General features: G+C 30.4%; 1 protein-coding gene across 4 annotated transcripts in view; it reads right to left on the bottom strand.

Annotated features, from left to right (window-relative positions):
* Positions 1-498: 498 nt before the first annotated feature.
* Positions 499-15700, bottom strand: part of LOC145288026 (run domain Beclin-1-interacting and cysteine-rich domain-containing protein-like) — a 202888-nt gene continuing 187686 nt past the window's right edge. For 2 of the 4 annotated variants that reach the window (XM_080136034.1, XM_080136032.1), the window contains 2 exons: positions 9047-9119; positions 612-981 (listed from right to left, as the gene is read on the bottom strand). In XM_080136034.1, coding sequence (XP_079992160.1) covers positions 930-981; positions 9047-9119 — 125 coding nt within the window. In that variant the 3' untranslated portion in view covers positions 612-929. Of the gene's footprint in view, positions 982-7719; positions 7779-9046; positions 9120-15700 lie in introns of all 4 variants that reach the window. The other 2 variants (XM_080136033.1, XM_080136035.1) reach the window with 2 other exon arrangements.

Below are 15700 nucleotides of genomic sequence, written 5' to 3' on the forward strand. Positions count from 1 at the left end.
TCAGATTAACAATACATGAGAAATCGCCAGCCATCCCACATTGTTGATTCTATATGTATGGTCTTTAACCATATATATTAGTAAGCTATGAAACTATATATGGCAATTGAGCTACACAGAATTTTCTGCATTTCATCCCTGTAAGAACTCATCAAGTTAACATTTTTAGCTTGAAGAGGCCTTATGGGGATGAAACGTAGAAAATTCTGTGTAGCTTAATTGCCACACACACTTATATAAACATATTCATAAATTACCACTTAACTATCTCCTTATAAGATTATATATATATATATATATATAATCAGTCAACGAAGAAATCCAAGATAAAGAAATACAGAAATCTGTGAATTACGATTTTGTTGTTTAGTCTTGAACTGACTCTTGCTTGAACATTTCGAAACAAGTGTAAGCATATTCTACTTTGAATAAAAAATACTTCTACTTGCTTCTGAATGTCAAATGAAGGATAAGATCGAAGCAACAAAACAGTTAGACACAGATTTAGGTATTTATTGTTTAAGATTTTCTCATAGTTTGATTCCACACATACACGGGTTATACTACGCATCCAGCATAAAAAATAATTAAACCATAAACATATGCAAACCCAGCAGTTATTATTTTACAAACAGCGCAGACCCCCTCCTTCCCCAAATGTCTTAGGCGCAAATTCATTTTTGTTTTTGTTTTCAGCAGGTTTTGGGAAGTGTGAGATTTCGCTCTCCCACCAAACCCGATTGGTTACATTGCTACGGCAGCACCAAATTTGCTTCCCCACTCCAACCCATTTCTTTCTTTTTATCTTTTTTTATATGTGGGCGACAGAAGAAATGGGTTGGATGAAGTCTCTCATTGACCATAACCCTTGATTGTGCTCAGTCAGCAAGAATTAAAATACCAGGACTTCAAGTGAACGGACAAATACTTCATCCATCGTCTTCTTCGATATCCATAGATCTTTGTCGTTGCAATTTTTTCCTGAAAAAAATAAATAAATAAAAATAAATAAATATTAGTCCGAGAAATAAGATAAAGTAATTCAAGTAAGTCTATTTACTTGCCTCCCTATGAAGGCAGAGTAATAAATAAAGTTGGTTTTTAACATGTGTGTGTGGGAGGAGCTATCTCCCAAAAAAAGAGGCACTTTGGATTCAGACAAAAATAAAAATTGCCTCGGTCAAGATGGAACTCTCTTTCCTTACCAATTGAAGACAGAAAAGATGAAACAACATTAGAACAGATACTACACCTTACTCCTACCCAAAAGGACCAGGAAAAATATACTTGAAGTTGATGGAGTTCATTTATAAACAGTCTTTAATATTAAGAAAAAAACCCAAAAAAACAATTCTCAGGAGGTTATCAATCATTTATGCAAATTAATATTTATGCAAATAAAAATGGTATAAAAGTTTGAAATGGAGAATTTTAGTTGCTCTGATTTTTGTTGACATATTTACCCTTTGATACATTATCCAATGCTGAAATATAAAACCTATTCTAAATGGCTATTTACAAATTTATTTTATAACTACATATTGGGTTCATACCTTTCCCAATGGCATTATGTGCATACACCAGAGAGCTTCACCACATGTTTAAAAAAAATTTGCACACTCATGATCTTGAACCAGTCTTTCAGCTAACTGGAACAGCATGACACTCTCAATCCTTATCTGGTCCACCCATCTCTTTGGTGGTCATCCATTGATCTTTCTTGAATGAAAGCTTTTTGATATGCTTTCTTCATATAGAATCAGAAAACACCGAAACCATGTTAATCTCTTTTGTTTCGAATAACGTTGTTGATGGATCTGTTTACATTAAATTGCTTTCTGATATCTCCATTTCTTTGTCTATCTCGCAGAGTTACTCTAAGGATAGTTCTTAAATATTTCATTTCAAAGACATTGAGTTGCTTTTTATGTTCTGCCGGTCTACTCCATGTTTCACTTGCATATATAGTAATATGAACTAACAATGCATTGTAGAATCTTGACTTCAAAGATTTTCCTGTTTCATATTTTTTTTCGTTCGGATTTTCAAAAGTTGTTATGGCTATTCTGTTAATGCCAGATGAGGATGCAGGAAGTCAAGAAACACAAAATCGTTCATTTTTTTTTTTCAACCGTTTTATTGCCTATTAAGATATCTTAATAGATATCTATTAAGATATCTATTAAGATATCTCCGGAATCGAGAAATATTTTGTATTTGCCTGCTTTCACTTTCAACCTTGCATTTCTTGTAAAATGTTTTAAGTTCAGAAGTAAAGAGAGCGACAATAAGTATGGTGTCATCAGCATAATAAATATTAGTAGAGACCTAAGCATTAGTATTGATTACAGACTCTTTAGGTTTTGTTTTTAAATCACAAATTCTGGTGAAATTAGAAATGGATCCAGCAAGATTGTAACTGGTTTGGCTTATTCTATGACATACATTCATAATGATTACAATATGTTGTGAATATGTATATGTGCATACAAGATATATTGAGCATAAAAGCAATGAGGGGGAAGAATTATTTGTCATGCTAAATTCTATGAAGAAATTCACATCAGTCTTTTATATATGTTTGGGTATTGAACTTTTTCAGAGATTATGCTTTGAAAGGAGAAAGATAAAAAAAAGGAAATAAAAAAGAAACAAAAGAATAGGAGAAACAAACAACAAAAAGAAAAATGTTTAATGTTTTTTTTTTCTATTGGGAGAAAATTCCAAATGATAAAATTTCTTCAAGTATTCCTAAATTTTCAGAAAAAAAAAAAAAAAAAAAAAAAGTTTTCAGTAGAATTTCTTAAAATGTCTTTTTTGGAAATAATGTAAGTTAAATGCAAATTCACTTAATTCTTGGGGTTGATCACAAACACTTATATTGCTTTCCATATTTTTGAATGTTGAACACTTTTATTTAACACATAATCTAAAAAGCCAAACAATTCCCAAGAATATTTCTAGCTCCTCCCCCTTTTCATAACAGGGATCCGATATCAGATCTTTCACAATTGGCCGAATTTTTCAATTCAGCCAAACACGCAACAAATATTGATTGCTTAAAACTCAACAAACTTCCTTTGAATTTAGAGCTGAACAAGTTACAGCATACAACAATTGTATTCTGCTAATGGAACTTCATATTCCAAGTATGATTGTTTATTCAGGTATTCGAATAGGTTTTTTGAACTTTTTAAGATATATTTGATTATTTGGACAACCATTCTCATCTGGAGTTATTCATGTCTTAATCAATATAACATGTTGCTCTGATTTAAAGATAAAATACTTGGTAAAATTCATTTTTTCTTTATTTTTTTTAAAAAGGAGGTTACTTGAAAATAAGCGTTAATTAGTAATTGTCAATGAGACAATATCATAGTAATCATTTAATAAATTGGATTACTTAAAGGGATGGATCATCAAGAATTCATTTACGTTGGACTTGAAGATGACCATATTTTAGTCAGCTGGAAAGCAGGAAACGAAACAGAGTTCCACAGACATGCAGTTCTGAGAAAGAAGCTTTGTTCATAGAATCTACGTTTAGGTTTAGGTACAGATAAAGAGTGGGGGGAATTATTGATAGTGTTTTCAGCTAGACGAGTGTTTTTTGTGAAAGTTTGGCAAGAAGGGATCATAGATTAGAGCTAAGACGAATACTTGCCATGAAAATAACAATAATGCAGAGACAGGCTTGCAATTTCTCTTCTGTGGGAAAGAAGTTGCAGAGAAGAGAAAAAGGCATCTCCTACTAGGCTGAAGTCTATTTTGAACTATGTCTAGCAAGACAAAATGCTTCTAGCAGCTTGTGCCCAGATGTGGCAACAGTACTCCATTCTAGGACATACTTGACTCTTCTACAGGTAGAAAATTGCATCAGCAATGAGATATCTACTGGAGCAGTAAAATGATCCTACCATTTTTCCAGCGACTTTGGCAACGGATTTGATATATGTGTATGTTTTGAAGTTATATTTTTATGGATGTTGAAAGTTCAATCCTTAGTGCAGCCAACACTCAAAATACAATTGTGAATTATGTAGCCGATGAAATGAGAGTGTGCTACCCTCGTGGATTAAATAAATGCTGTGCTGATTCCAGAGTTTAATAGAAAGATTCCAGAGTTTGACAAAATACATCTGAAGAAGCTTGGAGGTTACATTGACTGAAATATGCGAATAACACTGTTTTGCAGAGAGTCAACCTCATTCTCTTGTTCCAACCAGCCTGATCCAATGGCAGGACAACAGTAATCTAATTTAAATAATACAATATTTATATCATGTACTTATCTGATGTTTGAGCAAAATGGTTCAAAAGCTACCAAATCAGCATTTGTTCAGGTCAAAAGTAAAAAAAAGCAATAACAGCAAATGACTTTCAGTCACCAACAAGATTGAATGCAAGTGAGGAATAAAAGATAATGTTAAAAATCACATTTTCTGCAGAAAATTATAAAATTATAATAAAAAAATGGAAATTTTCATTAAAAGTTAAATTCTAGTGAATTAAGGTTATATATCGAGAAATGATGTCATGGAGTGGAAGTCTGAAGTAGCAAAATCTTCCTCTTTGGCAGATGAGCGATTTGGATATCAACACCTTTTTTCTTTTAAAGCTGTCTTACTGAAAGGTAAAATGTTATTTCACTGCAAAAAAAAAAAAAAAAGCAAAAAAACACACACACACACACAAACAAATAACAAAACAAAAACAAAAAATCTGTAGAAAAATGAAATTTTATAATCATTTTTTTTTTTTCTTCATGCGAGTCTCAATATTAGTAAAAGGGTGGAAAGAAAATGCAAGAGAAACCATTGGCCACTTGCCAATTAAAATGAGGCATGCTTCTTCATTCAGAACTTTAGTAACATTAGTAAACAATCTCCACTATGCAACAAGGTTAGTATTAGATTAATTGAAAAGAAAGCATGAATTTTAGTCGAGAGAATAAGGGCAGGCGGGGCAGCAGCAATGAGATTTTTTTAGTTTCGTATTCTTTTAAATTTTCTGTGGAAAAGTTAGAAATGGCTTTATAAGGATACAGTTTTTATAACCTAGGCTTATGGCATATAAACTTTTTTTTAAGCTATTTGATACCAAAATGCAATATCTATTATCAAAGATTCATTGTAGACAATTGAGCACAAGTTGTTATTTTACTCATACTTAGAGGGAAATTATGTAGGATCATACAGTTACCAACAATATTAGTGTTGCAATTTAAGGAAAATTAATTTTAAGTTTTCTCATTCTGTGGAAATGGGGTAATTATAGATATGGTTAGCAATATAGTTTTTTTTTATTAGAAATATTGAGTATTTAGTTTCAGGACTTTTTAGATGAGGGTTGATAATTTGTATTTTTCAAACTACTGTCTTCATCTTTGGTGTGATTTTTACATTTCAGCTGATGCTGAACTTGGAAATCTTTATGTTGGACTCTGACAATCTGTATGGGATTTTGAACCCTTTATTTAATCAATGGGAATAGCTTTCTTTTGTTCTATCACTCGTAACAGAGATCGTCTCAAATAATTCATAAGTTTATTCTTGGTATTACTCATACCGAGGATTAAACCTTCTAACCCCAGAAAACTTTCACTTATAAATGCTAAGTAATAATCAGTCCTAAGTCACTGTACCATGGATCCTTGTTGATATATAGATTCCCCGAGTATGACAAGATACACCTGAAACTTTGTTAGAATCACATCCAAGATGAGAACAGTGATCAGAATAATATTAATCATTGAGCAATTTGTTTCCAAACAGTCAAAAAGTAAATAAATTCTAACCCAACAAGTAGTATACAATTACTTATTGCAAATAAGCTACACAGAAATGTTTGGGTTTCATTCATGAGGGAAATCATCAGGCTAAGTGCCTACGTGCTTATATTAGTACACTTTTTCTAAGCTTCTGCCCCTTTAATATTAAATACACAAAAATTCAAAATTGTATACAGTGGTCTCTAATTCTCATCAAAAAGTGACGGCAGAACGTTGATAGATATTCCACTAATGCATTATACGAGCAAAATCTACACATGCATAGTTTAAAAACCTAGAATTCAGTACAACATACAGGTATAAAACGGCGGCGAGTGTAGAGGTAAGGAATCACTTTATATTTAGATATGAAAGTAAAAAAACAAAATGTATAAAAAACCTCCTGCCTTTATAATAAGCCATTGATTTGAGTGGGTAGGGGTCATCAGTTTGCAATCAAAGCAAGGACAGATTATAAGAGTGATTTTGTCTGACATTAATAATAATTAAAAATAATTAATAAACCTGAAAAATGACATCAAAACCAATAATCAGTCCTAAGTCACTGTACCATGAATCCTATGCCTAGAATCTTTATTCCAATTGTGATCCAATTTTTATCAAAATCCATTACATGATTTTGATTCTAAAAAAATGTCAAAAATTTAATGCTGAACCTTAAAGAATCTCAAAAAATTGAACTTCAGGAAATTTTGCTCAACTAATCTAATTACTATGAATGAAATTCATTGCAAATCTTGTATATTTAAAATTTCAAATGGGAGGCGGTACACATTATGCTCCTAAAACTAAAATACTCCACAAATATTAACATTTGAGAAATATCTATTAATTGATGTCTAATAGCTATTGCTAAAATTTCACAAAAGTTGGAATCATCTCAATTTTAAAGATACGTTCCATCTCTTTTTTATCCACTTTCCACAAAACTAAAACTAAATATAGCCCATATTTGAACCCCTTCTGCCTAACAATTGTGTTCCAAAATGCATAATGACAGATTAGTTAGTTTAGGAGTGAACCCTGTACATACAAATATATAAGCCTGGACACATACACATACTTAACTTTATATATAAATAAAGATTAATAACAAATTATAGTTAGAATAAAATGTTTATTTTGTTTATGAATGCAAGGTTTTGTCTATTGTATTTTTAGACCATCTTAAAGATATAGATTGAACTTACAAATATTCTTGGAAGCATCAACCAGAGCCGCATCCTCTCTAAGATTCAGTCTAGATTATCAGTGTGCTACAAATTTCAACAGCTACCTAAAAATGACATTTATTTAATAGTTGAAAGGCCATGATAATAAAATCCATCATGAAGCCATTACTCTTACTACAAATAATTTCTCACCTTTTTGATGAAGAACACTTTAACAAGGCAAGGAAAATCTATGTTGTAGAAGTAATGTTTTTCTATATTTGTTTTCATTTCTTATCATTTTAGCTGGGTATGGGGCATCCTACAGACATTCACCTACTATCTCATACACTCCACCAAGAGATCTTAAGATTCTAACCATCCCTTTAAGTGTAATTGTCTGTATCACTCTTGCACTTGATTCACCGATATATTTGCAAGGTAGATTTTGAAATTCTTTTTCATGAGCCTGGTTGCTTCTATAATTACTGGATTAATGGAGATCTTCCTAAGATTCCAGTTTCTTTTCATGTTGTACATCAGACTTTGGTATTTCATTTTCTATTGCACGAAAGGTAAAATGCAGAGGGATAGGGAATAAAAAAGAGTTAGAAAATACTTCAAATTTTGTTAAAGTCTTTTCATTCATTTTGCAAAGCAAAAAAAAAAAAAAAAAGGAAAAGGGGAGGTAACTGTTGTCTCAACGTAGGGACAAAATGGGTGACAAGCTGTTAATAGAATTTTAGAAAAAGTTGACAGAACAAAATACATTACCAAAACACTGATTAAATGTTGCCCAACTTCAGTTGTCATCTTCTCCTGACTCCACTCCTCTGTAGAGAACCAGGGAGGGGAAGAGACTTTTTTTTAGTTTCAATGATTTTGTACATTTTGAATAAAGTGAAAACATTTTAGTGTTTTTGTTTTGTGTTTTTAGAAAAGATTTTTGTACAATAATTTTTTAATAATTTCTTGATTTCAATCAACTTTTAATGAAATACTATAAAAATACTTAGCATAAATTTGCATTATTTACCACAAAAATCACATATCCAGACATGCATACTTATAAAAAGCAAATATTTGTAAAAATAAAATGAAAATAAATTACAATTGTATCATTTTTAAGGTAAATTTGGACTCATCATAAAAAGTTAGGTCTTAAAAAAAGTTATTTTTTCTAGAGAAAATGAAAGCTTAAAATAAAAATAGGAGACTTATCCATGAAATTAGTTAGAAACTATATATTATAACATGACCATTTTCTTAATGCATTACAACCCCGGCAAGTTTGTAATATTTTAAAAATAAATTGATTGACATTCTAGAAATTCTATGTTAAAGGTTCAATTTTAAATCATCAAGGTTAAATTGCTAAAAAATTTATGATTGAAACTAATTCTAAAGAAAAAATCCAACTTTTATAACTATGAAAAGAACATATGGTATATGCATAAAAATATAAATAGAAAAATGAATGTCTTAAATTTTGTAACCAAATGATTATTTTCGAATAAAAAACTGATACCTAACTAAACATGAAATATCCATTTTTTTTTTTGAATAGAAACAAAAATAGATAAGAATTTTAATTCTTTCTGGGAGACTGATTCAATATATTTGAGCCAAACATTAATGGACTAACATGGAAAAAAAATTTAAATGCTGAAATTCAAATGAAATACTGGTACAAAAATAAAATAATTTCAGAGCAATAATGATTGCATATCTACCATATTTTAATATACATAATACCCCCCATCCAAAATGAAGTAAAAATATAAAAATAATAAATAAAATAATAAAGTAATTATGATAAAAAAAAAAACTGAAGGATGTTAGAGCAGATTTGTGCAAAGATGGTAAGAGTGCAAAAGTTTGGCTAAATCTGTGTGTATAACTCAAGTTATAGATTAACGTGGCAGGAAATATGGTAAGAAAAAACATTTCTTGATTTCTGTTTTGCTTTTGTACCTTAAGAATTATTGTGTGAGAATGAGACTCACCCTTAGAAAATTATTTTCAAGATGGAAATGAAATCAAATCACTGAAAAATGAAGAGAACTTTAAGCCATCAAGAAAATGGAAATGTTATCTTTACCTCATTGCAATACGAGCACATTTTGGACACTTGTTGGGTACGAAGCAACTTTGGTGATAACAGGCTTTACAATCTATGGAAAAAAAATAGACAAGATTCAGAGAAAATTTTATAGAAAATATGTTAGCAAATAGAAACAATTTATATCCATTCGCTTCTACTCTTGAATGAACATTATAAAGATATACAGATTTGATCTACTAGAAAAGTAAATTGAAGCATATATGAATGAAAAATTCTAAATGACATAATTACTTGCGTTGCATATTGTCTTCCTTGTAACAAAATAAACCATGGATAGGCAAGTGCTTTACTCGGTCAAATTAACAGGCAGCAAATATTATAGTAACAATTTACTTACCAATATTTATGATGTACTGAATTCAAATGTGTATGAGCTAACTAATCAAACAACAAATATTGATAAAATTCACAAAAATAAATTTTTAAAAAATTTGTTTAAATCAATCAGGCTTGCTATTTCTAACTTGATTGTTAGCACACAAACTATGATTTTTTTTTTTTTTTTTTACACAGTGATCACCCCTTATCAAGGCCCGGAAGTCACTCAGGGATAAGGGTTATCGCAAGTACATTACGTTAGTGTGGAGATTTGATGAAGTGTTTACTTAAGGGGGCGATTCATTAGGAATTTGTTAACATTAGACTTGAAGACATCCAAGTTGTAGTCCGGAGGGAAGCAGGCAGACAGACGATAGAATATTCATAGCAGGCAGAACCACATATTATAAACAGCCACATTTCAGTTTTGAAAGACAATGGGTATCCTCTGTAAGGGTGCTTATGCTAGGATTCTATACAAAAGCAAGGGTTGTACAATCCTTAACAGCACCTCCCTCATAATAGCATTGCATGCATCCAATGGCAACAGGAAATCCACGATGAGTGGAAACAATACAAGGATAAGCAGAGAAAGACTGATGTTATTTTGGAATTTTCCATTTCAACTAATTGTAGGCTTGTGAGTCTAGTTTACTAATTAAGCCATAGAAGAAGGATATATGGGTTCATACCTTTCCGAAGAGTATTCACTAAAAGTGATGCAGTAGTCCTGAAAGAACTTGAACCCTGATCCCACAGCTCATTCCTGTAACAACTAAACCATGCTTCTTTTCACTCTCCACTATATAATGAAGAGCAATGTGTATATATTGATAGGATGCAACGTAAATAATACCATTTTAATTCATTTTTTTAAAAAGTGATTTGCAGTAAACATTAAAATTTTTCTTATGTAATGCATCAGTAATTTTTCAATCTGCAATAATGCATTTTTATTCAGCAAAATAAATAAATAAAAAACCAAGCAGAGTTACATACCAGACACCTACAAATTTAAGCATTAAAAGAAAAGAAAAATAGGGATTATTTATGCTGCACTCTCACATATGCATTACATATATATATATGTAATGTATATATATATATATGTAATGTATGCATAGGGTGCAGCATAAATTAGAGATTAATTGCAGTCATTTGCGTGTTTGATGAGCCTGCACTAGTAATGTGTTTGCTTTTTCATAAAGTCAACAGCTTTTTAAATGATCAGCAACTAAGCCAGGGAGACTCCCAATCCCAATTTAGATGTGCTCTTGTCTAATTCTTGAGAGCAGCAGCAGTAGCCTTAGAACTGTTCTTTAAAGGACAACACACAAACTATTATATAAGATTCAAATTGTCCTTTTCAGGACAGGCAAACTATTATATGCAATACAACCTTCACTCCACTGTTACCTGCCACCTGACACTCTTCTTAGCCTGCCACACTAGTTCCTGCTCTGACTCATCCTTCTAGCATCATCTGTTCTAGTGCCTGTTGACGTCCATCTCCCTGTTTCAGTTCCAAATCCTGTCTACATGGCCTCAGAGGCGTCCAAATTTTAACCTCATGACATTCTGCCTCATACCAGAAATGCTCAAGATACACTATTCCATTTCTTAATGATATTTACTTTTTCTGTGGTAAACAAACAGAAAATATCCATCGTATTTTAATTTTTCATCTGTGTTTGTCATCTCTTTACTATTGCCGTTATCATATGAGCTTGGGTCTACTTTCTTAGTTGTATTGTCGATTGGCACCCACCTATCGGCCTGTTTCAACAGTTTCTTTGTTTTGCAGAAGATCAACTCTTTGTGGATGATATCACCACTGGAAACATTCATTATATGCAATTAAATGAACATAAGTTATTTTAATGAGAACGGGGGGGGGGGGGGTTACAGTGTCATGCATTTGCCAGCAATACTAGTGCATAAATAATGACAATAAATTGACAGGTTCAAATACAACAATATAGTCAATTTTATTAGGCCAATCATACATGTCTGGAAACAGAGTCAGGTTTTATTAAACTAACTCGATAGTCAAACTTCCCCAGCTGACTCCCAATCTCTTACAAAACGATCTGGTTTTCAAATGTTGGGAATTTTAAAGATGATGTGGGTCATAATGAGTGAACATGGTGAACAAATCGATCATTCCATTTTAGCATAAATTTTTTTTTGTGAAATTCAGAAAGGAAACGGAAAAAAAAAAAATTTAAATTCCATCCATCACAATGAACACAATTTTTTTTATAATTGAAATCATAGAATTAGCTTACATCAAATAAAATGTTTAAAAATCAATTTTTTGCGAAGAACATGGTATGTTTTGTTTTTTTAATTTTTTTTTAATTGCCTTTTCAATGATTCAGGCGAACTATTACAAGATGAATCATCAGAAATAAAGAAATTATTTAAAAAAAAAAAAAAGCAAGGAGAAAAATGAAAAGAGAACTAAATTCTTTTTTACATCAGTTTAACATTTATATTACATGCTGCTGACATGTGTTGGACTCTTGGGAAAAGTATGAATCGAGTTTAATATAAATATTGCACTTAACAAAATCCAAAAATATTTTGATATTAAAATTATTTCATGCAGAAACAAAAGAAAATACATTTATTATTACCTTGCCCTCCATTAGCAAACAGGTCTCTCAAGAGCATACAGATCAAATTATAAATTTCTTACTAATTAATATTTTAGTGGCCTTATGCCAGATTATTCTAGACATCTATAACAACTTATAGTTACAATGTTAACGCTTTGTTATTAAAAATTAAAAAAAAAAAAAAATGAACAAGTATAATGATTTCAAGATAATTTGAGTTTTATAGTCTCTATTTACTTACATTCACATGGGGCAGAATTAGATACATAGTTTCAATGTGAGAAAATTCAGTCCCACAAAATAGGGAACATTGGATTTGTAGAAAAATAAAAATTGCTTCAGTCTAGATTTCTTCTTGATTGACCAAGGACAGAAAACATGAAGTATAATACCAGAACAGATACTATACTTGGTTCCTAGCTAAAAAGCCAAGGAACATACGATTTTATAGTTAATTTATTTTAAATAAATAAAAACTTAGTTGTCAAAACTCTTAACTGAATTATGAAGACTAGTTCAATCCTAATTAGAAAAAAAAAGACAATTATCCATAATCACAAAAACAAGAAAATTGGGTTCCTTTATCAAACAAATTACAAAATTTTAGAACAACAGAAATTATTTCCAACAGATAAATTTCGTAACCAAATGTAAATCATAATTAGTTTAATGTTTGATTTATATGCTATCATGTATTGAATTACTTTTAGAAACAAACATCTTATCTCTGATTAAGTTTCTTTACAAAGTATTTCATTAATTGAGGCAAGATTTTATAAACTGCTCTTACCATGTTATAATAGTTACATTTTTATACTTTGAAAATATAATTGAAAAGATTAAAATTTAAACTTGATCCAATTTGAACTGCCTCGTAATTTATATAAATTATTTAACAAAAGTACATAAATATAATCCAACATTTAAATTCAATAAATATTTTACAACAGAAAAAGGTGAAAGACAAAATAAAAAGAAAAGATGAAGTGAAAAAATAAAACATCACCCAAGCAGAAAAGGTATATAAAAAAAAATTATATGAAATGTGTCTTTAAACAAAAGAATGAGAATTGAGACAATTTATCTCAACCACACACCAGAGTTGCTTCCCGTCGACATTGCGGAGCTATGTACCTTTGAATAGTCTCCCAGTCTCCCTTTACCTTCACATTCCGTAAAGCAAAATTAGCTTTTCCCATCATGCACTCAAAATTAAAAACAGATTAGAATTGACCTGCACTTGAAGGAGAGCAGAACTCAAAGAAACATTAATTTGATTAAAAGGATCTGAACAAGATGAGAAATGCAATTGAAGCTGGTGTTATAAGCTCCTGCCCAACTCATTCCATATCCCATTAGATTACTTAAAGCTGGGTGTTAATTATTTTGTGCTTTTAAACTGTTTTTGATTGGATCAATTTTGCTTTGGTCATTCTCCTCTAATTGATGTTAAATCATTTTTGTACTTCATATTTTTGTTTTATTCCAAATCATGTTCGTATTGAATGCCAATGTTAGCGACGAAGCAGATTTTTCAAAATATTCTTTTTTTTTTTTCTCTCCAACCAATTTGGGTTATTTTTTGGTTTTTAGGATTTAGAAAGAATTATTTTGGCTCAATTGTTTTTTTTTAATACGATTTATTTCATACAAAGTGATTTTATTACAGAGCCAATCCGCTATTGAATATTATATTGTACCTAATGTATAATACTGATTTCCAAAGTAAAAAAAAAAAATATGACTTGGATGTCATCAGCTAGAATCGAAACCAAAACATTTAGTACTCCAGCTGCGTTCCCTACCGACTGAATCCAAATAAATAAGAAAGATTTAAAATTAAACTACTTTAAGCTTTGAATGAATTTGCACATGTGCAAAAGTAATAGAAATATGTTGGCAAGTTGAAATGAACATTTTGCATTTCAACTTGCCAACATATTTCTGTGTGTGTTATTCATCCATCTAAACAAAGATTTTACTCGTTATAAACCATCCTTGGTATATGACTATTATTTCCTGTTAATTTCAGTATTATGTGACCAGCAGTTGAAGAGTTTATCGGTTAAATATTTACACATATACTGTTTTATCTATATAGATAAGAAAAAAGGACATGCTCTGATCATGCCCTTGCTCCCTCCCCCACTTTCAAGTTTTGCCAAAAATAATGCCCAAATAAACCCCAAGCACACTAGTTTGCTCATGCAACAGAAACTAGTGAATGAGTGCAACTTATTTTAATCCCATCTTACTCATGCTTTCTTTCATAAAAAAGAACTTTTAACATATAAAAAATAATGTAACACCATAGTAATAATACAAAAACCTGAAATATATGAAACAAAATTGACCCAGTCAAGAAAGTTTAAGTAATTTTCTTAATAACAAAAATTATTAAAAAAAAAAGATTATAATGAAATTTTTAGTCTTTATTAAATAACCTATATATTTATAAGCAATGCAAATTTTTTAATTCAACATATAATTGTGATTTTAAAAATAGTGGATCTTTAACGGAATTTAAGTTTGTGGTAAATTAACGCAGTTGTACAGTTAAGTTTTCTTGTTATATTTTGTTTATCTTGAATGTGACTATTTAATTGGAAACAAAAATAAAACTAAGGAGGCCTCCAGAGCACTGCTAAAACTATGAATTTAAAGTTCTTCCTGTAGGCTTTGGGACCCACCCAATAACAGGATACATAGGTAGGTAGAGCCAGCTTTTCAAGCAATGCTTACTGAATCAAAGAATAGAGCTTGGTGCAAAGAGTTTTGGAAAGTTTGAAAGAAGAAAATATGGAAAGCCAAATTATATATATAGTAAACCAGGTATGTTTCCACTCACAGGATAAAATCCAGTGCATCCTGACTGTTTTTATATTAAAGTGCTCAAAAATAAGTAGAGCCATTTATTTGGTATAAAAGTTTTTATTTATGCAAACATTATTTGGCTATACCTTTGCAGATATATTTCGGTCTCAGGTAGAACTGTTCTCAATGAATGCATCCATTAACAGTTCAGTCGGAGGATGTTTGAGTAATTCATAACTTAAATTGAAATGTAGTATAGCCAAATAATGTTCGCATAAATAAAAAAACTTTCATACCAAATATAATCCTTTAAAATTGGAGAAATTTTTAAACGCAGTAACATTTTTTTTAGAATAAAGCAGAAAAACGAAATAAAATTAAAAAACAAACCTGATTGATGAGACTTAAAGAAATTTTTTTTTTTTTAATTTAAAGAAAAATTCATTAATTAAAAAATAATAATTAAAAAGAAAAACGTAATACAAAATCTCAGGAAGCAAATTTTCTATTTTATTAAAAAATATATGTATATATAGTTGATATTTTTTCATTTTGAAAATGAAGGTAAGTATTACTGGAAAAAAAGGCTCACCTGTACCCCACTTTCCCAATTGTTGTGTGTTATACGAGTATCTGTTTGATACAAAGGTCATTTAAAAACATAATTGCTTCTTGATAATATTGATTAGTATGACATTAATCTTAACACTTGACCATGAATGTCATGCTGAAGAATGAGAATCAATTATTTTCTTTTTAGATATTTCCAAGAATCTCTATAGAATGGTTGGTTTGTCGAATTGTCATGCTTAAGCCTGAAATATAATTTTCGAAAAACATTACTATTGGTCACGTAGAAGATTTTAATGAAAATTAT

Source organism: Euprymna scolopes, chromosome 11 (genome assembly GCF_053919585.1).
Source record: "Euprymna scolopes isolate OS-2025 chromosome 11, ASM5391958v1, whole genome shotgun sequence".
In the NCBI taxonomy this organism is placed as follows: domain Eukaryota; kingdom Metazoa; phylum Mollusca; class Cephalopoda; order Sepiida; family Sepiolidae; genus Euprymna; species Euprymna scolopes.